Source organism: Megascapheus bottae, chromosome 2 (assembly GCF_031878675.1).
Source record: "Megascapheus bottae isolate mThoBot1 chromosome 2, mThoBot2.hap1, whole genome shotgun sequence".
Taxonomy (NCBI): Eukaryota; Metazoa; Chordata; class Mammalia; order Rodentia; family Geomyidae; genus Megascapheus; species Megascapheus bottae.
Window position 1 is genome coordinate 15,089,780 of NC_143510.1, and position 26,332 is coordinate 15,116,111.

At 49.8% G+C, this 26,332-nt stretch overlaps 1 protein-coding gene and 1 long non-coding RNA gene across 4 annotated transcripts; one reads left to right on the forward strand and one right to left on the reverse strand.

Annotated features, from left to right (window-relative positions):
* Window positions 1-6,566: 6,566 nt before the first annotated feature.
* On the forward strand, window positions 6,567-24,492 carry Wnt5a (Wnt family member 5A). Of its 3 annotated transcripts, none has more exons than XM_090320824.1 (5): window positions 6,567-6,669; window positions 12,453-12,586; window positions 13,834-14,084; window positions 19,136-19,428; window positions 23,520-24,492. In XM_090320824.1, the coding sequence occupies exons 1-5, from the start codon at window positions 6,664-6,666 to the stop codon at window positions 23,976-23,978; spliced, it is 1,143 nt and encodes a 380-aa protein (XP_090176950.1). In that variant the 5' UTR covers window positions 6,567-6,663; the 3' UTR covers window positions 23,979-24,492. The 3 variants fall into 3 exon arrangements, with proteins under 3 accessions (XP_090176950.1, XP_090176968.1, XP_090176960.1); XM_090320842.1 differs by lacking the exon at window positions 6,567-6,669 and adding an exon at window positions 11,903-11,911; XM_090320834.1 differs by lacking the exon at window positions 6,567-6,669 and adding an exon at window positions 12,005-12,081.
* On the reverse strand, window positions 6,638-7,248 carry LOC150066492 (uncharacterized). The gene is made up of 3 exons (XR_016533045.1): window positions 7,017-7,248; window positions 6,821-6,915; window positions 6,638-6,699 (listed from the first exon to the last, which is right to left on the reverse strand). It is a non-coding gene; the product is annotated as an uncharacterized LOC150066492 (long non-coding RNA).
* Window positions 24,493-26,332: the final 1,840 nt, after the last annotated feature.

The window sequence follows — 26,332 nt, forward strand, 5'->3', positions numbered from 1 at the left end:
GGCCACAGTTCTAACTCTTCTAAAAGCAGGAGATTTCACATGTGCTGCCAGCGCAAGGTGAGAATGTGAATAAACTGTTGACTCTGGATGCTGTCATTCTAATTGAAGCAGGGGAATGCAGAGGCTTAGAAGTCATGGCTTACAAGTTCGTTTGCTTATTAAGCCCTGGCTCTGGTTGCTCACAGTTGTAATCTTAGCTATTCAGGAGGCTGAGATCTGAGAACTGAGGTTTAAAGCCAGCTCAGACCTAATACTCATAATCCATGACACTCTGTCCCCAATTAACCAAAAGCCAAAAATGGAGGTGTGGCTCAAATGGTAGCAAAAAGAAAAAGAAAAGAAAAAGAAAGAAAGAAAAGAAAAAGAAAAAGCCAAGCAGAACCCAAGGCTCGGAGTTCAAGGCCTGGTGGCAGTATGTTTGTTTTTTCCTCCAAGTTAGCCAGTTAATGAAATAAGGGCAAATCCTTGTAAGGCTGGTAAGCATGGCAGATTCTGAATATGTACGTTTGGCGCTTAGTGGACTCAGAAGAAGCTACTATCCCAAGTCCTACCATTAAATCAATTTGAATTTATGGAAACTGTGACCTTGAGTCTTTGTATTTCTGCCACTTGAAGCTATAAAGATGAAATAGGCAATGGAAATATTGACAGAACTGGCATCTAGTACCTAGTAAGAACTGAGTAGATGTTACTTGTAATTATGATTATTCCACAATCTCAGCACTGTCATCTCAGTATCTTTCTCGTCCTTACTGAATTGTATCCCGTAGCCCAGGCAGATTATCCAATAATTGCCTGCTGCATTCTTTTCCTCTTCCAGTATGGTCTACCTTGTCCTCCTCAGACTGCCCTTGACTCAGAATTCCATCTAAGAACTCAGTAACAGACATCTAGGGTTGACAGCTGTCATCTGTGAGCCACCAAGGACAGGGACAGGATGATTGTGAGATTCAGTTTAATCAATTTGTTTCTTATCTCTTTTTTTTTTCTTTTTTTTTGCCAGTCCTGGGCTTGAGCTCAGGGCCTGAGCACTGTCCTTGGACTTTTCTCAAGGCTAGAGCTCTACCACTTGAGCCTCAGCACCACTTCCGGCTTTTTTCTATGTATGTGGTACCGGGGAATCGAACCCGGGTCTTCATGCATGCTAGGCAAGCACTTTAACCACTAGGCCAAACTCCCGGTCCCTTGTTTCTTATCTCATGCCAGCATAAACTAGATAGATATAAGCTTCAAATTCAACTCTGTCTGCCCCCGACCCATGTCCATTAAGAAACAACAAACAAACAAATGAAACCAAAATTAAAACCAAACCAGAAACAATGCATGCCAGAACAATGAACATTTCTATTCAGGTTCCTCTAAAAGTCTAGGAACAAGCTGGGAGCTGGTGGCACATGCCTATAATCCTAGCTACTCAGGAGGTCAAGATCTGAGGATCATGGTTTGAAGCCAGCCCAGGCAAGAATAGGAGACTCTTATCTCCACTGAACCATTCAAAAACTGGGAAATGTTGTTGTGGCTCAAGTGGTAGAGTGCTAAGCTTGAGCACAAAGAGGCTTAGGGATAGCACCTGGGCCCTGAGTCTAAGCCCTACAACTGGAAAAAAAATACCAGAAGCTAAAAATCAAGAACACCTCTCAGTTAATCAGGCTCAGTGCAAGGAGAGTTTAAGATTTTTCAAGGAACCTCCTTGGTTCTGCTCATAATCCAAAAATATCCTCTAAACCCTCAAGAGAGCCTTAGTTTCTCCAGCAGGCCAGGGGCTTCAGCAGGACAATGTGATGGGGTTACTTTGACTGTGGCCATGTGGCAGGAAGAAAACCCCAACCCCCTTCCGGCCTCTTTGTCCTATTTAGGGCCCCATTTGCCCTGTTCTCTCACATAGCCCGCTGGTCTTGACTCTGAGGCTGAGGAGTAAACATCTTGAGGCTCTTTATTAGTTTATTTCAGAAGATGGAGCCTGTTTGTCCCTGGGGTCCGTCTTTTTTTTTTTTTTTTATGGCCTCCAGCCCTTCTTGACAAATTCTAGTGACTTGCAGAGAACCCCGGCTTTCTACAGCAGATCATTAAAACACCACCATAAACCCAGGGCCATAAAACATTATTTGCCTGAGCATAAAAGGAGGGTAGATTTTCCCAGAATGACAACAGGCCCTGCTTTCCCCTGCTGGGAAAGGCGGGCATAGGGGGCAATGGTTTCTAAATTCCTTATCTCACCACTACTTTGTGAAATAACCATGTTAGGAGGGCAGCCAAAATTATTGATTTATTTGTTCCACCAATTCCAAAGCCCTTTTAACGAGAGAGCATGGTGATGTGTGGACCTTGGGATAACTCCATCAGAGAGCACACTCAGGCATACTGGTATGCCAGGGGGAAATGTGGTGTTTCAGCAACTGGAGGGGCGGTGTGTCTGTCACAAGCCTTCCCAGATTGGGGGTTGGGGGCATGGAGTTCTCCCTTTCCAGGGGTCCTGCTCATTCTCCAGACAAAACCAATCAACCTGCCCAATCAGATTGGTTCTTACAGTTAAGTCTGACTTCCTGGGGAAGCCCCTACACATTTCCCTCTGTTGGAAAGGATTTCTACTTGGTTCCCCATGACATCATCCTCTGGAATACTTCTTTCTTTTATTCACCTTTCATTCACTTGGTACTTATCAAGCACCTTTTAAGTGCCAGTTACTAATCTAAGACCTGGAGTCACAGCCATGGCTAATATAGATGAGGCCCTACTGACACAAGCTTATTGCTTATGAGGCAGCAAATACCATTAATATCAGATACAGTTCATCCTATTCTCTGAAGTCATGGGGACTAGATTAGCTTGTTAGAAATTTTGATTTAAAAAATAAAAATAAAAACAAGGTCTATAGCTCACGCTTTGTAAACAGTACCAGACATTTATCCCAAGAAGGATCCAATAATCAACTATGTTCCTTGTATTTCTTTCCAAGCAGAGTACAAGCATTCGCTTCAAGAAAAGAATGAAGCCTATGGTCTTGTCATGTGAGTTACAGTTTTGAAGAAGCAGTTTGGAGACTTGTCTGGCCCGGGTTCACTGGACGCATTCTTTCCTGATTTTCAAGGGGATCTCTTTCCATCCTCAGGACATTCCTACCAGTTACATTATCTCTTTCTTTGTGTTGCCATGTGCTCTAGTTTAAGAGGTTCCTCAGGTGCTGAGAGGCATTTAGGATCCAGCCTGAGGCCCTTTCCCAGCTAGAAGGTGGCAGGGCAGGGCTCCAGGCCCCAGAGCTGGCACTCTTGGCCACAAAACCCAACACTATCTTTCTCTATGGGAGAGTACACAACAAAGAACAGGACTATTGGGGCTGTGAGTGTGTAACATGCAAAGGCAATTTGGATAGAAGCAGTCAGTTTTCCACACAAGTCAGAAAACAGCCATTAGAAAGCGTTAAGATTCCTCCTTGAGTAGCTGTGTGTCTGGGCTGATGGTATAGGTGGAACAAATTCTCAGGTTGAGGCCCTTGGTCTTTATAGAACCAGCTCATCTATACAAAGGGCCTCTGGGACTCTAGGGAACTGGGGTGTCATGAATCTTCCTTTTCATTTAAGAGTTCCTTTCACAGCCACTCACTTCCTGCCACTTGGTGCTGCTAGGTCCTGGAGCTTTGCTGTCCTAGGGCTCTAGTGGCCAGAAGAATTTTAGGGTGCAACGCTGGTCAGAAGGGCTAAGGAGAAAGAGAAGGACAGAGGGACATTATCTGCCTGAGACCCATTTGCCAAGCACAGAACCACCTCTCCCTCTCTTTTTTAATAACCTTGCCTCTAGGGGGCAGATCTTAATCCACATGGAAAAATTATATAACACCAACTAGTGGCTAAGTGGTCAAAACCTAGAGAAAGTTAAAGGCCACTCAGGGAAGCTGTCTCCAGGGGAAATTTTGAGAACCTCAGACTATCTCTCCTTCAGGCTGTCTGTGCCTTGGAAAACAAACAAACAAACAGAAAACAATCAGGCAGAGATAAGCAGGAACATCCATCTCAGCAAGTCTATGGAAAGCTCACAGAGCCAAAGGAGTGAAGGACGGAGAGATGCCTGTATTTGTTCCCAACAAGTAACAACTAGGCTGGGGCAATAAGGAGTAGGATGACATAACTGGAACCTCTGCTTCCATCCACCCTAGGGTGGTCAGCTGGGGGGGGGGTCATTTGACCAAGGAACGACCCTAAAGGCTACCACCTTGAAGTATGCATGTCCCGGGGGTTGATTTTGTGCTTTAAGGTCAAGTGCACACAGATGGCCAACTACTGAAATAGATCTCTGTCTCTGCGTCTCTGCCTGCCTGCTGGCCTTTCTGTCTGTCTCTTACCTTTGATCCCTAAAGGCTGGGGATTCTGAAGCAGATTTGGGCTGCAGAATGAGGCACTGTTTGAAGATGGTATCCCTAGGTTTTCTTTTGGGGGGGGAGCTGATGCACTTCCCCCTTTAGTCTTACTCCCAAAAAGTACCATCCCCCCTCCAAATTAATTACTACAGGCATCTCTAAGTGATTTAAAAGTTGGAAACTGGAAACTGATTTAACTGTTCTCACCTGAGTTCCACCCAAACCCAGACAGGAGAAGCAGGACCACACGTCCAGCCTGGCTGCTTTGGATGACAAGCCAGCGGGGAGCCGGGTGTGTGTGTGTGGGGGGGGGGGTTTCCCACCATATGGCCCACGCCAGGGGCTTGGGTACCCTTCCCCAAGAGAAAGATTTCCCCCACAAGATTCCGCAGCAGGCCGCAGTCCCAACAGAAGGGGGATGGGCGGGGGCTGGGATAGGCTAGCCAAGGGATCCCTTCTGGAGAGTTGGGGTTCAGCCTTCCGCGGGTGGGCAGCTAGGGAGGGAGGGCGGCGGGCAGGCAGGGGCTGCGGAGTAGACCTCTCTCAGCAGATGCCTGGGGGATGGGGAACCTAGAGAAAGGGGCCCAAAGCGGGGGGGGGGGTACCCCGCCTCCCGACACCCCAGCCCGTAGTACGGCTTTAAAATCCTGCGAAGTTTGTCATAGGCCGGCCTCACCACGCATGCGCAAAGGCAAAGTTTAGGTTTTTTTTTTTTTTTTTTTTTCTCTCTCTTTCTTTCCCCCCTTCCCTCTCTCTTTCCAGCCGCCTTTGGTTCTGCAACTTAAAAAAAAAAAAAGTCTCCCCCACCCCCTCCCCGAGTACACCAGAGGAGAGGGGGAGTGGAGAGAGGGTAGGAGGGAGAAAGTGCGGCAGTTGGCCAGCAGGGCCGGGGGTTGCGGGGGGGGGGGGGCCGCGGTCCCCGCGGCGGTCCGTCTGCGGGGCACCGGATCGCGTGGAAAGCTGCTGCAGGCTGCAAGGCGCCGCCTCCGCCGCCCGGAGTCCGGTTCCGTGCGGCCGCTGCCCCGCGAGCTCCTTCCGCCGCCGCCGCCGCCGCCGCCGCCGCCGCTGCGCCCCGGACCGCGCGCCGCCCGCCGGCTCCCTCCGGCCCCTCGGACCCAGGCGGCGAGCGAGGAGGTCGGCGGCCTCGCGGGCCGTGGGTCCCCGGGAGCCGGGTCGCCGTCTGGGCGGAGAACCGCGATCTCGCTCCTCCCCAGCCCCGCGGCCGCGGTGCCCTCCGCTCCAATCCGCCCCGCGCCCTGGAAAGGCGGGGGGAGGGGGGAACCGGAGACGGATTAACCCGAAGAGTGAGAGAGACAGAGAGAGAAGGGGGTGAGAAGTTGGGGGGTAGGGAGGGAAGCAGCCAACGTCCTCCCCGGGGGGCCGCTGCCCTTCGCCCCCTCTCCCCACCGCGCGGCGGAAAGTTTGGAAACCAGCGTGCACCTACTTTGCACCCCATTTTTTTCTCCCCTTAAACCAGACCCTAAAAAAAAATGAAAGGACAGGATGTGGCGCTGACTTGTGCCGCTCTGATGGCGACTTGTGCGTTCTCAGCCGCATCTCCGGGAGGAGACCGGGCCCTGCGCGCCTGATTGTTCTGTGGCCCCCAGAGCCGCTGTGCGCGCGCGCGTGTGCGCGTGTGTACACAGACGTCCGTCCGCACACCAGCTCGGCTACAACGATCAGCCCCTGGAAACCAGACAGCCACAGACCGGAGAGGAGGAGCTGGAGAGATCGGGAGGCGTGAGTCGCCCGGAGTCCGTGGTGTGAATGAACCGGGGGGTCACCTGGGCGCCACGGTCGTCCCCCCCCACCTCTTCCTCTTCCCTCCCCCCCACCCCGCCTCGGGCCACAGTTAGTGGGGCTTTTTTTTTCATCCTCTGTGAAGAATTTTTTTTTATTATTTGTTGTAAAGTCTTTTGCACAATCACGCCCACATTTGGGGTTGGAAAGCCCTAATTACCACCGTCGCTGATGGACGTTGGAGAGGGAGCGCCTCGCCGCGGAACAGTCGCCTGCGCGCCCTCGCCGGACCGCGGCTCCTTCCCTGCGTCCCCGAGCAGCTCTGCCCTTCGCCTCCGGCCCCCTCGGTGCCCTGGGTTCCTCTTCCCCACACCGCCAGACGTCGAGATCGCAGGCCTGGGTGTCGGTGCCCGCTTGGACTCCGCTTCACTGCGCCCACCCGAGGAGCCCAGGACGACTCGGCGAGTCTGCTCCGGGGAGCCCCGCCAGGTCTCCCCCGGCCGCTGCGCCTGGATTCCTTGGCCGCTCCGGCTCCGGCGGCGACTTCCTCCCCGTGCCCTCTCCCCCTCGCCATGAAGGTAGGTGCGCGGCGCCGCCCGCGCTCCATACTTTATGGGGGGGGGGGCGTGAGGGGTGCGGGAGAGTCAACTGAGCTGCCTCCATCTCCTCGTTCCCCCACCCGCCCCGGGGAAAAGCTGAGACCCGGCGTGGCCGGCTGGGGACTCCTACCTCTTCTCCTGGCCTTTACCTTCAGTGTCGTATCTCTGGTGGCCTTGGGGACTTCAGGTCACATCAAGTGTTCCGTACAACTTTATAAATACAGACTTTGGAAGAAAAAGTGGGGTAGAGCGATGACCAAAACAAAACAACCACCCCAAAGCGAGCTGTTCCTTGGAACCCCTGGGAACTCCCAAGTGTAACGTACTGTGTGTGTGGAGTTGGGTTAAACGCCTAAGGATTCAATTCAGTAGATGTTTCTCCAGCGCCCGTGGCGTGGCGTGGCCAGCGATCGTGGTGGGGAATGGCGGGGTCCGAAGGAGGAGGAGGAGGAGGGAAGGGAGAGAGGAAAAAAAAAGGAAAACGGGATTCGTGGGTGAGGAGAACCGGCATCCCGGGACCCGCTCCGGCCCCACCCCCACTCGGCCGCGGAGGCCGGGTCGCTGGCCGGCTCTACCCGCCCGGCGGCTGGGGCGGCGCAGGCCCCTGCGCCTTTAAGAGAGCCTGGCGGGGGGCCAGCGCGCACCCCGGCGCGCGGAGCGGGGTCGCGTTATTAGCATTATTAGCCGCCAAGGGGTGAGCGCAGGCCCGCGCCGCGGCCGGGGGCGGGGGGACGGGGGTCCCCCTGGCTCTGACCCCCACGGCGGGCGGGCGAGCGCCCCGACTTCTCCCGAGCCAGCCGAGCCCTCCCGGCCCCTTCCCCAACACTCGGGCCTTTGGGTTAGGAGAGCGGGAGCCCCCCTCCCGCCCCCCGTCCCCCCACCACACACACCCGGGTTTGGGAACTCGTGTTTGTTTTAATTGTCAGTTGTATGTTAAAGCCGAGTCACACACTCCGAGGGTCACCGGGAGTTCACTTTTACGAAAAGTTCACGTTTCCTTCGTGCACCACCACTCTGTTCTCCAAAAATCACTTTTCTGCCCTCCAAGATTTTTTTTTAAATCCTTTATTTCTAGGTTCTTTCCTAAGATCGTTTCCCATTTTCGGTGTCCTAGAGAAGGTCAGGATTGGAACTAAGAGGTTTCCTCAAAGCAAACAATTTCTAGCCTAAAAAGGGCTTAAAATGAAAAAAAAAACATATATATCCTAAACTTCCCCGCCCCCCGCCCCCCGCGCCCGGCTTTGCTCTCCAGTCTCGGTCGCTGGAAGTCATTTAGGTCCCGTGGGGTGGGGGATCGAGCCCCCTCCGCCCCGGCCCTCCGGGTCGCCGCCGAGCGGAGTCCTGGCGGGTCTCGACCCTTCGGAGTGGGCGATGCCCGGAGCGCGCGGCGGCCGTGGGGACAGAGGGTGCGCGCGCGCCGGGCTGCGCTCCCCGAGTGGAGCGGGAGGAAAGTGGAGAATCCAACCCGGTTCCTCTAACCGGGGAAGAGCCTCCCGAGGAGACCCGGCGAGGGGTCTCCGCTCTTCCTCTGGCCTCCCGGAGCGCTCCGGAGCACAAGGGGTTAGCCCGGTGCGTGCGGGTCTCCGAGCCCGCCCGGCAGCCTGGGCTCCGCTCGCCGCGCGGTGCCGGCTGCCCCCTGTTGGCCGTGTGCTGGTAAAGCCGCCCGGCAGCTCTGTCCCTTTCCCTGGGGCGCGCAGAGGATCCGCTTCCTCTCCTTTCCCACCTCATCCCTCTGGACCACCAGGCCCAACATGGGCCCCGGAATGTCCCCGGCCATACCCCAGACCAGTTGCAAGGCGGCGCCACGGTGGAGGTAGGAAGAGGCACTAGGTCTAACCCAGCAAAAAAAAAAAAAAAAGGGGATTGGCCAACTGGACGAAAGGTTAGTACTCCTTCTGGAGGTAGCATGGACTGTGTCTTTCATCCCAGGAGGCCTCGGGTATGGCCTGGGACTTGGTCTTCTCGGTGGTATTAGATGGGTGTTGATTTCCTTCTCGTCTATTAAAAGGTGGAGGTGAAACAGGCTCCCCCCACCCCAAGATCAGAGATCAGACTTAGACTGGTCTTTCATTTTCTTTCTCCTTCTACGACCATGCCAGTCTCTGGTCAGAAGTGAGTGTGTGCCCTGTGCTGTGAGTCAAGTTAGACGTTGTGCACTGTAAAGTGGAAGTGGAAGAGAGAGGGATGTTGATGTCTGAAAGGTCCATGTCGAAGTGATGGATGGAAGGCAGGAAAGAAAGGAAAACCCCACCGTAGAGCCTTCCCGTTTCTGGACCTGTGTGATCCATTCCAAGAACCCGGTGGCGCTTCTTTTTCCTCCTACGGATTCTGGCCCCCACAGCAGTCTTGGCCTCCTCCCGCAGACTCCTGCTTGCTGGCTGTGTGCACACCGGGTGCACACTTACCGAGGCTTAGGGGCCCTAGCTCCTCCATTGAGACCAGGTTCCAGGCTTGGGGGTTTAATAGCTTCTTTGCTCCCTCAAAAAAAGAAAGAAAAAGCAGACTTATTTCTGGCCTTGGCTGGCCCATTCTTCTCCAGCGCCTCTAGACTCTGTTCTTGTTTTTCTGACAGACGTCTCAAGTTTGTGGCTGCAACTGCACTTTGCTTTGTGCTTTGTTTTTCCTCTTCTACAACTTTCTCCAACTCTTTCCCTGCTTTAAGAAGCCATTCGAGATGGAGGGGAGGGGGAAGCATAGTTTGGTTTCTAGTAGGAGCTGAGATTCTTCTTGGAGTTTCCCATCTTCCTTTTTGCCACCATGAGTCTGGGTCAACTGCATTCCTTCTGCCTAGTTGGCATCTCTCATCATTTCCACTCCCAGATCTAGGCCCTAGATGTACAATCTTGGTCGAAGGGATTTCCAGGCAGTGAGACAGGGTCCGTGGCTAGCCACGGGCCCGTGCTCATCTTAAGCCCGATCTGCAGTCGGGTGCCACGCAGGTTCGCAGCTCTCCCTCTACCAGGGTGTCCTGTGATCCGCTTTCTACGTTTCTCTCTCTTTTATCTCATCACTTTCGGCCTGCACACCTCAATTGACCCTTTAAACCCGATGCGAAGGCTATTTTGTTAGGGGGTGGCTTAAAAGGGAGACACTAGATTGAACTGTAATGGATTGGGGCCCTTCTTTAACCTTATTTAACCCTGCGCCCAACGTCTTCAAAGCCCCTCGCCCTCCACGCTGCACTGGAAGGAGAGATTCTCAGGATCTTTAGTGTTGGCTTTCCCCTGGCCGCTGTTGGAAAACATTTAGCTCATTCTTCGGGGAAACTTAACTTTCTGACCAGAACTTTTTGTTTTTTTGTTTTACTCTTCGTGTGACAGTCTCCCGAGAGGTCTCATTTCATACTGTCTTTTCGGATCAGATCTCTCGGTAAACAGATGATTGGGGGGGGGGTGAGCGGTGTACTCTTGACTATATGTATTTATTAGTGAGTTCGCTTTGGGTTCCTCGAGTCTCAAACTTGTGGGGCTCTTTCTGCGTTGCGACAAGATTGGAGTGGGAAGAAAGCCAAGGTGTTTCCGGGCAAGCGCACGGGGTTAAGTGGAGGCTCGACTCCGATTCCCACTGAGTCACTCCCCCCCAACCCCCATCCCTCTCCCTTCCCCAAGAGCTGGGGAGACCCGAGCGGAGGGAACCGGATGGGCTCCATTCCCAGTTGGCCCTCGTTCTGGGAACTTGGTGGAGTTGCCCCGGGGACGCAGGGCCCAGAGAGTTGGGTTGGGTTTGTGTGGCTTCGGCTCTTAACAAAGAGATTCGCTGTAATCCGTCGAATCTGTTATCAATTTCTCCGCGGCCCGCGCCCCGCCCCGGGCGCCCCGCCCGCCGCACACTCGGAAAGTGCGCGCGAACCGCCGCGACTGGAGAGCGCACACCGGAGACCGTCCGTGCATCCGTGCACGCGTATGTGTGTAAATGTGCACGAGGGTGAGTGGATCGGTGTGTGTGTGTGTGTGTGTGTGTGTGTGTGTGTGTGTGTGTGCAAGGCTTCGGGCCGCCCTTGAAGAGTCGACTTTGCAGCCCGGGCCGCGCGCGAAGGCAGACCTCGCCGCCCACCCCTCCCCTGGAGGAAACTTGACACTCCGGGCGGGGGGTAGGGAGGGAGACAGAGTTTCTCTCTCCTCGGCTGGGGAAACCCCAGATTTCCATTCTCCAGAATGCGCCCCCCGAACGTGGCCGCGCTTTTGGGGGTGGGGGAGATGTCTGGGCCGTGGGCACTAACGGGGACCACCTAGGCCCTTCCTCCTGGAGAAGCCCGGACGTGGCGTGGCTCTAGCCTCTTAGACTTGCCGCGGCTGCCAGGGTTCCGTCCGTCGGATCGCCGAGCAGGTTGCCGGCCGAAAGCCCTGGGGCCGCCTTGGAGGAGGCTCCCCAACCTCTCTTTGCCCGAGGAAGGGGCTCTCGCGGCGGGGGGGGGGGAAGGGCTGCCGGTCCCCACGTAGAGATGTGGACCTGCGATTCGGAAACGCGCACCTCGCGTCCTCGCCGGCCGGGCCCCCGCCGCCCGCAGGTGGAGGAGTCTCCAGAGGGGAGGACCTGCAGCGGAAGCTCCCCCAGCCTTCCCCGCTCGAAAGTCTGCAACCGCCGGGTCCCCCCTGCGCCCCGCAATCCCGAGGGCGTACGACGTGGTGCCGTCGCCAGCGCAGCCTTGGCTCGGGTCGGGGACCTCGCGGGGCCCCCTGCTTCCGTGGACGGAGCGGACCGAGCGCGAGGCGGGCCGGGGAAGCCAGGCTCGAAGCCCCGGGGACTGGGTTTTCAGGCGGCGACGGTGGAGGGGTCCGATCACCCCTAAAGGGAGCCGGGGTCCCTTCTTTTCTCCGGCCTTTCCACCATCCCCGCTCCACCCGAAGAGGAAGCTGCGTGTGTGTGTGGGGGGGGAACCGGCCGTGACCCCCGCCCCCATGGCCTCCCCCCCATCTGGAGGTCGCTTTCCCCCTCACTGCGCCCCCCCCCCCAAAAAAAAACGATCGGGCCGGGAACCCAACCTGAAACCTAGGAGGTTCCTTCCGAGCTGCTTTTCCCCCGCGGGGCCCTGGCGCGCCGGTCCCGGGGGCCTCGCCCTCCCCCCCCCCGCCCTTCCCTCCCGCGTCCGCCCCGCGCCCGCCCCCCCGCCCCCTCCTCCCCCGCGCCCGGCGGCGGGCGGCGCGCTCCCCACGCCCCGAGCCTCCGCGCGCTCCGGCTCGCCCATGGAATTAATTCTGGCTCCACTTGTTGCTTGGCCCAGGTCGGGGAAAGGACGAGGGTGGCGGCGGGTTCGAGGCAGGGAGTGGGGGCGGGGGTGGAGGGGGGGGCCGGGGTGGTGGCTGTGCCTGGCACTGGGGGTTTTGACTCCCCAGCCTTGAGACATGTTGGTGTTCACACTGGCGCGGCATCCCAGAGAAACCAGATTTCCTGGTGAGGGTGCCTGTATCTTGAATTAATTTTGGGGGGTTAACTGCTTGTACCTTGAATTAATTTTTTGGGGGGGTTAACTGCCTGTACCTTGAATTAATTTTTTTGGGGGGGGTTAACTGCCTGTACCTTGAATTAATTTTGGGGGAGGGTTAACTGCCTGTATCTTGAGTTAATTTTGTGTGTGTGTTTGGGGTAACTGCCTGTATCTGCCAAAAAAAGAGGAAAAAAAACCCCACCAAACCTGGTGGAGGAGAAGCGCAGTCAATCAACAGTCAACCTAAGAGACCCCCGGATGCTTCCGTTGTTTAAACTTGTATGCTTGAAAATTGTCTGAGAGGCCATAAACATCGGCTCCTTTCTTCCCTCTCCAGAAGTCCACTGGAATATTCAGCCCAGCCATGGCTTTGGGGACGGCTGGAGGGACCATGTCTTCTAAGATCTTTCTTCTGGCTTTGGCCGTATTTTTCTCCTTCGCCCAGGTTGTAATCGAAGCCAATTCTTGGTGGTAAGTTCATTTATGGACATATTCTGCACCCAGCCCCCTCCCCTCAGACCTAGATCCTGTGATATTGACAGCTGGCTAGCACCTTTATCTAGGTGTGTGTGTGTGTGTGTGTGCGCGCGCGCGCACGCGTGTTAAACTCAGAATTTTCTCTAACTTAACTTTGCTGATATTGCATAGCGGATCTTCAGTGCCTTGGGGAGTTGAAAGCTATAAATCGAGGTCTTTTTTTTTTTTTTTTTCCCTGAGATCCTTGTTCTGACACGTGCTTGTAGTACATTATGTAATAAAAAGGGAAATTCACTTCTATAATAATTGTAAGCCTATCCATAAAATGTACTTTTTGCCACCTCAAGGTAGTAAAAGTGAGTTTTCAACTTTTATTTTTGTTTTTTTGTCATTTGCAATTATTAATCTACAGAGTCTGGGGAAGCCAGAGAGGTAGGTACTGGAGCTAAACTCTTAAGTGCAGAGCATTTGGGCTTGAAATTTGATCAAAAGGAGGTGAACTTGAAGTAATCAAATGTCTCTAAATGGGAGTTTCTTTTCTGGAAGGGCCTTCTAGATGGACTGCAATATATCCAGAGGATTATTTTTGACGGCGTCCTGGATATTTTTTTCCCCCTGGTAAATGAACAGCATTTTTGTGACTGTCAAACATGACTTCTGTTCACTGGGTAACCCTGTCTTGGGGGTCCTGTACAATCACATAAGGAGCCCTTTTAAAATATCCAGAAACATGGTGAATTTTCTTCAGTCTGGATACTTGCTCCTCAGTTCTTCCTCAATTGAAAGGAACTGCTTTTTCCTGTCCGTGTCTAATTGTGTCTACTGTTGGCATTTATGTTTTTATCAAGGCAGATCTGTCGAATTTATGGGGGCAAAGTGAGTCACTTTCTCTCATGTCACAGGCTGGTCTTTTTTTGGAGGGGGAGGGTGGATTTTGGAAATAACTGATTCAGGTACCTGGCAGCCAGGACAAGAAAGGCCATGAAAATGCTAACTGAGGAGCCAGATGGGGGTCTATACAATACCTCCGTTTTCTGAGTGCAGTTTAAACAGAGGAGTTTTATGAAACCCTTCTCATACTTTGTCATGAGGACAAGCAGGAGAGAAAATAAAAACATCTGCTTTCTTAAACCTATGTATTGCTGACATGCTCTCGGGGCGGTGGGAGGGGGGAGGACTTACTTTGAGAATTCACGTAAATCTTCAATGCACATATATCTCTTCCTCTCCCCACTTTGCAGGTCGCTAGGTATGAATAACCCTGTTCAGATGTCAGAAGTATATATCATAGGAGCACAGCCTCTCTGCAGCCAATTGGCAGGACTTTCTCAAGGACAGAAGAAACTGTGCCACTTATATCAGGATCACATGCAGTACATTGGAGAAGGCGCAAAGACAGGCATCAAAGAATGCCAGTATCAGTTCCGACACCGAAGATGGAACTGCAGCACAGTGGATAACACCTCCGTGTTCGGCAGAGTTATGCAGATAGGTAGGAAACTACACATATATAATATACATATTATATATGTATAAATTTTTTTTCTCCTAGAGAAAAATTATTATTGTTGGCTCAATTGATTGATGAGGAGAGCACCTTTCACCTTGGGTGGTGGCTTAGGGATTTCTATCATTATGAAAAACAGTGTTGAACTGAGATTTCTGAAGCCAAATGAGGAGTTAATTTTCCCCAATGCTTAAATTGTTTTTCTATTACACATTTTGTTCGGGATGGAAGCAGAATATTACTTTCTCAAAAGTAATAGTCATTTAGATTCCTTATTTAAAGGGATCGGATGATTTCCCTTTTTTTCCCCCCTAATGATTCTTTAAACCTGAAAGTTCTTCTTTGACTGTTACAAGTATCTAAGCCCACAGTTCACATGGCTCAAGCATCAAGTTAATGATAACTAGCATTTGAAATACGAGCTAGATTGAGCAAGTTTCTAATTTTCCCACTATAGATACTTCCTGAAGCCATGGTGATATGTATATATCCATATCTATATACATATGCTAATAAGAATTTATTTTTACTCCTAGAAAAAAATTTAATTAGAAATGATATAGTGTGTGTGTGTGTGTGTGTGTGTGGTTTTGACAATTGACAGAAAAGCACATGTTTGGGCTTTCAACCTAGAATTTTGTTTCAGGGCTTAAGCAATATTGCATGAAGTCTGATTTTTTTTCTTTAATTTTAAATATGTTGAACTTGTTACTCCATTCATAGATGAGATAGCATTTAAACTAGGGAAAAAATAAAAATTTGGAAAACTCCGTTGTCCTCTAGTTTAGCTTAATAGGCTAGGATCCTATTTGACAGATGGGTCTTATATGTGTCTCCTAGTGTGAATATATTTTAGGTCTCTTTAGCTTTATGCAAATCAGCCCTTATAATGAATATGACTGTAGTGACTCTGAAAATGAGAAGCAATGTATGAAAGCAATTGTTTATATTGACTGAGGATAAAAAAATGGCTCAATAGCCAATCACCAGTGGATAAAATTCTTTAAAAATAAACCCTGAAAAGTGCATTTATTGAGAATAAAAAATAATGGTCAGTGAGTCTCTGAGGCAAGGAACTTCAGAAACTAAAATAATATGGACTTGGAAACGGATCCTCTAAAAGAATGAGAGAATAGCCCGTGTCTGGCCATAGCTTGCTTGTGTCTTAGAGCTTTGCCCTTTCTGTCAATGATTAAAATGAGCTAATGTATATGCTAGAGTCTGAATGGAGCTTCAGGAACGTGGGAAGTGGTTCCTGCATTTGTGCTGTCTTAGGTAGTTAACTGGAATGCGGTGGAGACTTAATTCTCCTGCATTCTGATGTTGTGCAAGAGATAAAAGCTTGAAACTATCAGAACGATAAGTTGTCAGCTTCCCTCCTCCTCTGTTTCTCAACTGCCTGCTGTTTAAACTATGGGACTGGTTTTTTTATTTGGCCTGGATATGAGTTAGAAAAAAAAAAAAATCCCACACCTTCTGATGGTGAGCAGAGGGAGAACAGCAATTGAAACTGTTTTCCTGTGTAGTCACATGAAAGCAGCTTGATTGAACCTCTTCTTCATACATGGCCTGTTGGAGGCCAAAGGGTACAGAATAAGCTATCATTTACTAAATGAATTTGAGTGCTGCTGGAGATTTATTTGAAATTGATCCAAGATTCAAAGAACCTGTTTCCTCAGGGAACAAATAGAGCACTTGGTACCAAAGCCTACACTTACCTCCCCAGCAAGAACCTTCTCTCGTCCTCAGCTGTATCATGTGACCTATTGGAGTAATTGTGCCTGATGCTCTATGCGTTACTTGTCTGGGTGCTAGGTGCAAGTCAGCTGACAGCCTGGGAGAGATGAGAGAGAGAACACAAGCTGAAATCTCCATGGCCAGCGGCCCATAGGGTCTGGTGTCCCACAGAAGTGACTGCTAGTGCTCTCGTAGGACCCACAGTGGCATTTTCTCTTTCTTAATTTCCTTGAAAGAAGATACGGAGAATAGGAAAAATAAAAATCCCCTCCCCCAAATGATTGTTTTAATAGTAAAGGAACAGTCTGAACTCCAGTAATAGGAAATTACTTCACCTTTACTATTCTACCTCAGAGGCTGGAAAGAGGAGATGAAAAACACCTTTGAGACGCAAAGGTGTGCATAATACAGTTCCACAGCATTTGGTACTCCATGGGCTCGAGAGCAGTCCTTGTCTGTGAGAATCTGACCCTGTGAGAGGCCCCAGTCTGAGAAACTCAGCTGCAACCTCTGACCCCCTCCTCAGCTCATTTTTCTAAGGTGCCGGGGTTGCTTCGAGGCACAATCGTCTCATGAAGGGCCCACTCCTCATTCTGGAAACATTCTCATTTTTCATCATGCTACCCTTTCCTTCTAGCTTTTGTCCCACATCTTGTCTTTGTTTCCATGCTGTGAAAAGCCATGTCAGAGAAGTGCTATTTTTAAGGAGTGTGAGGATCCGAGCCATGTAGACTTCACAAAGACGAAAACCTAACTGAATTAGTAATATTCCAACCAGGAGTTCATAGCTGACTCTCCAAAGAGCACTTTTCAAAGTGATGTGTGTGTGTGTGTGTGTGTGTGTGTTTTCTTTTTCTCTGTAGCCATCAATTAGCATAGAGGTTTCTACCAATGTTATATCCTGGAAGCCAAAAAAGAAAGAGCTCAAGATAGACTTTGGTTGGAGGTGGGGGGGAAATAGCACAGTTTGTGTTTTGTTATAAAACTCCTTCATGTTCTGTTAACTCAAAGGATATTGTCTTATTCCTGTCTGCCCTCTGAGGGTCATTTTATCTTCTGTCCTCTAGCCATTTCCTCTTTCCTCTGGAAGTCTTCAGTACTGGGCCTGGATGTATTCTGATTTATCAGTGCTAATCCTCAAGTAACTTCCTAGAATCTGTCCTCTCCCACTTGTTCTACTCCTCCAACATTCTCTCCCTCTCTAAAGTGTGCTACATAGATGTAAAGTCCCACAGGAACTTTCTGGACCCTCCCACCAACCACTAGCACACTCCTGAAGTTATTCATTTTTCCAGTGTGGAGAAGAGGAGGATGTGTGAGTCATGGAGACAGAAAAGGGGGTATCACAAATGGCTGCAGTTGAAGTCAAAACAGTCTGTTGAATACTCCTGTGGGATGAGTCCTCTGCTTGCCACTGGGTTTTGCCAGCCATGGCTGCTCTCCTCTTCATCTTTCCCCAAATGATTTTTAGGAAGCTCTCAAAGCAGAGGAGTGTGCTATGGGGATGTAAGTGCTAGGGGCTCTTTTCCTACTCCAGCATCTACTGTAATACCTGACTTTATAGTTGAGGAACTTGAAGCTCTTTGTCTGGCTTCTCCTAAGGCCTTTTCACTTCAGCTGGCTAAGTGTAACCCTTTCTCATGGTTTATAAAGTGGTTCTTGTTACAAATCTTTCCATATCCAGGTGGAATGTAAGGCAGTCTCCGATTGCCTCCATTTGTCTCCCTGAAAATATTGTTCTTATGACTGTTTTGTAGTAGATTTATTTTTCTCTACTAGTTTTGAGAAAGAAGAAAACTTAATTTTTGCCTAGGTAGGTTTTTTCTTTTCTTTTCTTTTTTCTATCATTCTAATACTTTGGCTGTGAAAGTCACCTTACAGAGGAACAGGCTTGTTTAAAATTAGACATATATTCTTTTTTTTTCATTTTGTGCTATTTGTTGGGCTTGATATAATCTTGTATTCTTACCTACTGTTTCAATCAAGGCTGGGTCTCTATCTCTTGAGCCACACATCTCCACTTCTGGCTTTTTTTTTTTTGCCAGTCCTGGGCTTGGGCTCAGGGACTGAGCACTGTCCTTGGGTTTTCTCAAGGTTAGCGCTCTACCACTTGAGCCATAGCACCACTTCTGGCATTTCTCTATGTATGTGGTACTGAGGAATCGAACCTGGGGCTTTGTGCATGGTAGGCAAGCACTCTACCACTGGGCCACACTCCTGGCCCCCACTTCTGGCTTTTTGCTAGTTAAGTGGATAAAAGCCTTGGGGTTTCTGCTTAGACTGTCTTGGAGCTGTGATCACCATGAGTCTCAGATCTCAGCTTCCTGAGTGGCTAGAATTACAGGCCTGAGCCACCAGCACTTGACTACAGGTCTTCTTGAAGGAAACGTACCAACTGGGATTTAAGAAGCAGGTTACATTTATAAGAACAGCTTCTCCCTGTCCTCCAGGACAATAAAGAGATAGACTTTGTCCAGAGATAGACTTTGTGTTGCCTGATGAAGGGGGGGGGGTGCATTCACAGAGGAGGGCTGCCAAGCATGTGCCTGTGTGGCCCCGCAGGCAGTGTTGTTCTGGCTTTGGGTAGGATCCTAAGACTTTTAGAGGCATGGAGGTCTTGCAGACAATCCCCTCCTTCGTATTGTTTTCACACATTAGAACTGGGTCAAGGAAGTCTACCCCCAATGCTGTGCTTTCTTTCAATGTCCGCATGCACATTTGGATATAAGACTTGAGTATCTTCCAAAGAGCTGTAGAGAAAAATCAATACAGGGGGGTCCAGCAGCCAGGCTGTCTGATGGTGAGGAGGGGGCAGCCATAGGCTCTGAATGGCAGAACAAGCCTCCAAGAGTCTGCTTGTCCTTTGTTTCTGTGTCAGGCAGAGATCTCTTTCCATGTCCCCTTCAGGTGGACCTGGGGAAGGTAGGTTGAGGCAGACCCCTCTCCTGCAACCAGGAGAGCCCTGGGATCTGGGTGTGTGCGTGGAGAGGTGTGTTCCACACTCCCACAGGGGCACGACTGGGTTGGTGAGTTTGTGTGTGTGTGTGTATGGGGGATTCCACACTCCCCCAGGGGCACGCCTGGGTTGGTGAGTGTGTGTGTGTGTGTGTGCATGGGGGGGTCCACACTCCCCCAGGGGCACGCCTGGGTTGGTGAGTGCTGGTGGCACCTGCTGGTGTGTTTTCTGGGGTGGGGTCATCACCCTGTCCCCCTTCCCAGAGCTCCCGGTCCCCTGGGACCCATCCTGCGCCCCTCCCCCCCGTGTCCAGGCCTCAGGGTGTCCTCCTTCTGCTCCGCAGGCAGCCGCGAGACGGCCTTCACGTACGCGGTGAGCGCGGCGGGCGTGGTGAACGCCATGAGCCGCGCGTGCCGCGAGGGCGAGCTGTCCACCTGCGGCTGCAGCCGCGCCGCGCGCCCCAAGGACTTGCCGCGGGACTGGCTGTGGGGCGGCTGCGGCGACAACATCGACTACGGCTACCGCTTCGCCAAGGAGTTCGTGGACGCGCGCGAGCGCGAGCGCATCCACGCCAAGGGCTCCTACGAGAGCGCACGCATCCTCATGAACCTGCACAACAACGAGGCGGGCCGCAGGGTGAGTGCGCCCGCCCCCGGGTCCTCCACCCTCTCCCCGGGTCCTCCACCCCCTCCCCGGGTCCTTCCCGGTCCCGCAGGCACCCGTGGAGAGGGGGCGCGCGCCTGATTGGTCCCCCAGCTGCTCAATGAGAAAACCCCCTCCCTCCCTCTGTCCTCCTTCTCTTCCTCTCTCTTCCCCCCTCCCTCCTGTCTTCCCCCCTCCCCCACTCTCTTTTCCCATCTCTCCCTCTCTCTTCTCCCCCCTCTCTCTCTTCCTCCCTCTCCCTCTCTCTTCCTCTCCCTCCTCCTTTCTTCCTCTCTCCCTGTCTCCCCCCCCCCTCAAGTCATTTCTGCCATAGCAAATGTTCTCCCTCCTTTAGGGAACACACCTGTGGTTGGGTTAAAATGGGGCTGGGGGAGGGGGGAGAATGAGGATGTATTAGTGAGGTGCCCCACTGAGCAAGAGCTTCACCCTAGCTTTGGGCCTCTTTTCTTTTCTTCCTTTCTCCTATCCTATGTCATTAGATAGCAGGCCTGATGGATGGTTTTACCAAAGTGCTTTTCGAGGAATCATAAGACTTTTTTTTAACAGGATGGAATTTTATAGGTCTAACCATCAGGCCAATGGTAGGGCAGCAGGAGAGAGAGAGAGAGAGAAAAGAAGGAGCCACAGCATTGCCAGGGAGAGGACCAGCTGGCAGCTCCAAGAGCTAGCAGGCCTCAGCCACAATAGTTTGAAAAGACAACCCCCCACCCCACGTGGTTAAACACATGGCATTTTATGGCCTCTTTAAAATGAAGGGGTGAAAACTTTTCTTAACTTTGGCAGTGCTGAAAACCAGGTCCATTATTATTATTATACATATATATATTTTTTTTTCACAGAACCGAAGGTAGGTGCCAGGAACTTTCTGGTCAGAGATTTTCACTCTTCTGTATTTGGGGGTGAGGAAAAATGGAAGATAATCATAGAGTAGACACTAGAAGACTGCAAGGAGCCTTGAAACCCTCTGGCCCTACACCCTTATTTTAGAGATTAGGAAACTGAGGCCAGGAGAACCACTTAGTGACCATGGAAGCAAATGAATGGATTGAAATATCAGCCTAGGTTGAATTAACTTCATACATCACAGCTGAGGAGTGAAAATCGAGAAGGCTGGGAATTAGAGAAATGTAGGTTAATTCCATTTTGTCTGTTTCTTTTGGTTTTCAGTTGGCTTCCACATTTCTCTGTCTGCCAGTGGCCGCGGCAGTGACTGTCCCTTGGGGATTATTATGAGGACCAAATAAGGTCATGTAGTAGATTGAGTTATATGAAATGGCCATGCTTGACTCTGTGTATGCGTGGGGCTTGAACTTGAACTCAGGGCCTGAACATTAGCCCTTAGCTTTTTTACTCAAGGCTTGTGCTTTACCTCTTGAACGACAGCTCTGCTTCTGGCCTTTTGGTGGTTGATTATAGATAAGTGTCTCATGGACTGCCTAGGTTGGCTTCAAATTGTGACCCTCAGATCTTCCTTCTGAGTAGCTAGAATTACAAAGATGAGTCTCTAGTGCCTAGCCAGACTTGCCTGTTCTGAATCCATAAAATAACAATCACATCTGCTTCAGTCTAAGATTTTTAGTGGAGTTTTTAGTGGAGTAGTAAGTTCTTGAGAAATGATAACTTTAATATTTTTATTATTATTTTTGCCAGTCCTGGGGCTTGCACTGTTTTGGGGCTTTCTCAAGGTTAGAGCTCTACCACTTGAGCCACAGCACCACTTTCTTTATGTATTTGGTATGGAGGAATCGAACCTGAGTCTTTGTGCATGTTAGGCAAGCACTCTACCACTAACCCAAACTCCCGCCCCTGCTAACTTAATTATTAAACATTATGGAGTAAAGGATATGGGGAAGTCAAAGTGTGTATAGATAATTCCAGCTCACTTATCTTCCTCTCACAATTGATTTTCAACATTTGGAGGTATTAAAGAAGAACTAAGCTCTGCACAATTTCCCTGTGTTGCCCCCAGGGTGCAGTTCTAGAGATAGAGTGGCCCTTCCCTGTTTAGGCCTGACCCTACTGTAGTGGCTGTAATGTGGGTTGATCTTTAACCCCAGTGTCTGCTAACACAGTGACAGGTGAATAGAAGGTCAGCTCCATTGTCCCTTTAAGACTGGCTCCCCTCACCAAGACCATAAGACCATGATGCCTCTGTGCACAGCACATCTGAAGAGCAATGGATACTCGACACAGGGGCTTCTAATTCTTCCAGGATGTACCCCAAGGGTGTGTCCCCATGGTTTCTGTGCTCTGTGATCTTTTGTATGGTCCTTCACTTCTGTCCTTCAAAGAAATCCTTAGGTGTTTTAGAACCAACTCCAGTGACAAGAGGAAAGAAACTTTGTAGCTCTTGAAATGTACCTTTAGTGTTGAAATTTCATTTTGACATCTGCAGTTTGGAAGGCAATATTGGGGTTTGAGAACTCAGGGGCTTGTGCTTGCGAGGTAAGCACTCTACCACTTGAGCCTTGCCTCTAGCTCTATTGCTTCCATTATTTTTTTCCTATAGAATCTAACAGTTATGTCTGGGAAAATCTGAACTATGATCCTTCTATTTAGGCATCTTGTATAGCTAGGATGACAGGCATATGCCATACATTGGCTAATGTGTATTTTTTTTTAATAATGAGATTTATTTGGTCATAATCTGTCATTGTAGCCAGGGAGCAGAGCATGGATTCTGGTAGGTGATGCTGTAGGATGGTGGGATGGTGGTTTAGAAAGTTGGATACTGTGCCAGGAAATCATATTCAAATTTCCTCAGGGCATTAGCTTTTCATTTTCCTCACAGGGGAGCAAAGATTTAATGTGTTTGCCAAACCTTCCTCTGCCTAGCTGAGCACCTGAAAGTCTTTATGCCAAGAGAGTACACTTTGGCCCTTTTTAAGTGAAAGCTTCTTAGGAATCCCTGGAGGAAAAAGGTGGCTGTTGGGGGAGGAAGTGGCTCCAGGTTCTTGACAGGCCCTGGCCAGCACACGCACACCACGTGGACTCTGGAAGACTGCTGGCACAAGGAACTGTGGGCAGTAGGGCCTATAAATAGACAGCCACCACCTCCCAGACTGCTGGGCACAGTGTTTCAGGGCCAGACCCTTGGGTACTGCTAGTGGGAGGCCTGAGGTGACTGGGCAGAGACCCAGACACCATGCCCCCAGCACCCTGGAGAAGGATCAGATTTACTGAGTGTTGAGTAGAGTGCCATGCACTTTGCCTCCAGTCCTTAATTTTATCCTTCTACCTACACTGAAAGTTTTGTGCCATTCACAGATGGAAAACAGGCTTAGAAAGGCACAGCCAGTTTCCCAAGTTCAAGGACACTTGAACAGGAACAGAATCCTGTCTGTCTGGCTCTAAGGTGGTGCTCCTGCCTTAGGGGATTTTGTGAGCAAGGTAGGGATTGGACTGTGAGGAGGAGCAGGAGTGGCAGAGATCCAGCCCAGTTCCACTACAGCCCTAGCTGTGTGACCTTGTAGGCTACCTTCCTTCTCTGGGCCACTGTGCGGTCATCTAATCCTGTCTGTGATACAAAGTGACTAGGATGATTAAATGAGATCAAGAGTGTAAAAAGCGCCTGCAGTGGCAGTTGGTATACAGTGATGATGACAGGAGTGTGTAAAGATTTGAACTCTGATTCGACTGGGGTCGGGTTGTGTTCCCAACTCAGCACATATTAGCTAGTGCCCACAGGCACATCTTGAGCATGGGCTTGATGTCCAGGTGGGTTCAAATCCTGATATCTGCACTCAGCTCCCCGGGCCTCCTCTCCTTCTCTGTGAAATGGAGTAACAAAGGCCTCCTAGCAGAGGCTGGTTGTGATAAAGTACTGAATACTGGCATATGTGTTCATGGGAACTTTCTGTCCTCGATGGTAACTGATGATGTAGAGCTGTGGGAGAAGGCAGCGCAGGGCTCACGGGGGGAAAATAATGAAGTCTATCATCTAGCTAGGATAGTGGCACATGGTTCCTTCCAGAAGGCAGAGGAGCATTTTCTACGCATTGCCCAGGCTTGCATCTTGCGTCCTCCAGGAATTTGCACACTAATCCCTCCCTATCTCGCTGCAGACTGTGTACAATCTGGCTGACGTGGCTTGCAAGTGCCATGGGGTGTCGGGCTCATGTAGCCTGAAGACATGCTGGCTGCAGTTGGCTGACTTCCGCAAGGTGGGCGATGCACTGAAGGAAAAGTACGACAGCGCTGCGGCCATGCGTCTCAACAGCCGGGGCAAGCTGGTGCAGGTCAACAGTCGCTTCAACTCACCCACCACACAGGATCTGGTCTACATCGACCCCAGCCCTGACTACTGTGTGCGTAATGAGAGTACAGGCTCCCTGGGCACGCAGGGCCGCCTGTGCAACAAGACGTCAGAAGGCATGGATGGCTGCGAGCTCATGTGCTGTGGTCGGGGTTATGATCAGTTCAAGACCGTGCAGACCGAGCGCTGTCATTGCAAGTTCCACTGGTGCTGCTATGTCAAGTGTAAGAAGTGCACAGAGATCGTGGACCAGTTTGTATGCAAATAGTGGGCGCCTGCTCGCCACCCAGCCCCGCTTCCCAGGACCCACTTATTTATAGAAAGTACAGTGATTTTTGGTTCTCTCTCTCTTCTTAAATATATATATATATATATATTTTAATTCTCCCCCCCAAGAACCACAACCAGAAGCATATTGTTTTTCCTATTACCATCTAAGAACTCTGTGGATTATTATTATTTTAATTATTACTTGGCAATAATAGGGGTGGGAATCAAAAAAAATATTTATTTTGTAGATCTTTGGAAAGTTGGGCAAACTTTCTTCTAAGAGTGTAAGATGAAGGGGAGATGACTCAGACCCTGACTTAGCCATCTGGATAGGTCGGCATCCACAGGTACAGAAAATTCATTCTTTTTGTCTCAATTACTAAGGGATGGGTAGAACCTAGTTGGAAGAAGATGCTACCAATCTATGCATGATTTAGCTTCTAGGACCAAAATGAATCGTGAATACTCTGGTGTAAGACTAAAGGTCTTGAAAAAAGTAACTAAGCTCAGAAAAGCAAAAGCAATCTCCTTTTTCTAGGGGCTGCCAGCCTGCTTTTTTTTTTTTTCTTAAATATTTTCAAAAGTGTTGTTTGAATTGTAAGAGCAAGAGTCTCATTATATTCAGAATTAAAAAGGCATATCGTGCGTGCGTGTGTGTGCGTGCGTGCGCGCGCGCGCGTGCGTGCGTGCGTGCGTGTGTGTGTGTGTGTGTGTGTTTCCCAAGTATTTCATCATCTGATGGTCTTATTCTAGTAGCTTATGAAACAGGGAGAAGGAAAGTTCACAGAAATGGAAAAAAAGAGATTGGGACCATAACAATTGATAGTGTTAAATAATTCTATATACTAGACTTGTGGTTGTCGATGGTTGTAGTTTGTTTGGGAAGAGGGTGATAGTTGCATAGAAAAAAAAAACAATAGCTTGTTATTTTCTTAGAAATGTGTGGTCCCTAAATGCTAATGGAAGGTACTACATCAATTCTATTCCCAGATCTCCAGTCCACAAATTACAGGTGATCCTATGCAGCTCAGTCCTGTGCTACATACAAGCAGGCAAAAATGGAAATCTTTCTTCCTATTGGGCCCCAAAGAATCTTTGGTCCCTCTGTGTTTTGAGGAGCTGCTGGCCATACACCCCAAACATGGCTCAGGTCCTCTGGGCCCCCCTTTGCAGGATAGGAAGTGGAATGCCTGCTAAGAAAAGTTTGCCACTTTGGGATTTTCTAGCATTTTTATTCAGAGGCACAGTAACTTCATAATATGGATGATATCACTTGGCGAAAGCAATCCACAGAGGTGTCTCGGCGTTTTGCTGTTATAATCCTGTGTTAAGAGTATCACTCACATTTTTCCTATAATCCTGCAGGTACTAAAGCTGTTCCTACTGTACTTGAACAGTTGCATTTATAAAGGGGGAGGGGAAAATGTGGTTTAATGGTGCCTGATATTTCAGTCTTTTGTACATAACATATATATACATATATAAATATAAATATAATTATGTCTCTGTGCAGCCAGTGATTTAGATTTATAGTTGACTCTGGACTTATTTCTCTGTCTGGAGCCTTGTCATACGTTATTGCAATCCAGTTGGGACTTGAGAGTTTTGAGTCTCACGCTTGATGTATAATCCTGGCAGGATCATTCTCCCACCAGTAGGAAGAGAGCTGTGCTCAGAGAAATCATGATGGTCTGACTCACTGAAATACATGTTGGTTTGAAGATTGCCTTTCCTGCTCATCCCTTGTTCTTCGCCTCCCTTTCTGTAGCCATCTGTGGAGAGGGCATAGTGGTTCCTCACAGATGAGACTAGAAAGAGATCCAAAAGTGTCATTTCCCTTTATATCTTGTAGAGTGGAACTGTATGTGTGTCAGATTTGGTGCTACTTGTCAGAGTCCCTGTTCCAACATAGATAGCTGGCTCCCCCCCACAACCCCACCCCAGTGAGGACATCATGTTTCCCAAAGTGCCATCAATGCATCCTTCTCTCACACTGACATTGCGTCAAAGGTTTGGAAAGATGCATGTGTTCCGTGGCTTTTCTAGGCTTGCTTTCAACCAGCTGTGGCTCTTAACTCATTGCACAAGATATTTACTTCCCCACAGTTGCATTGCATTGCAAGCAAAAGATCTTGAAATTTAACAACAATAAAAAAGCACTCATTAGTTAGTAATGTCACTTTTTGGTTTTTATTCTTCAAAAACCATGAAGTAACTCTTGTTATTTGCTAAATCAGATTGTGTCCTTTTTTTTGCGATTCATGTTTATGAACAGAGTGGAATTTAACAATCCTAGCTTTTCAGAAGAAACTATTTAATGTAAAAATATTCTACATGTCATTCAGATATTAT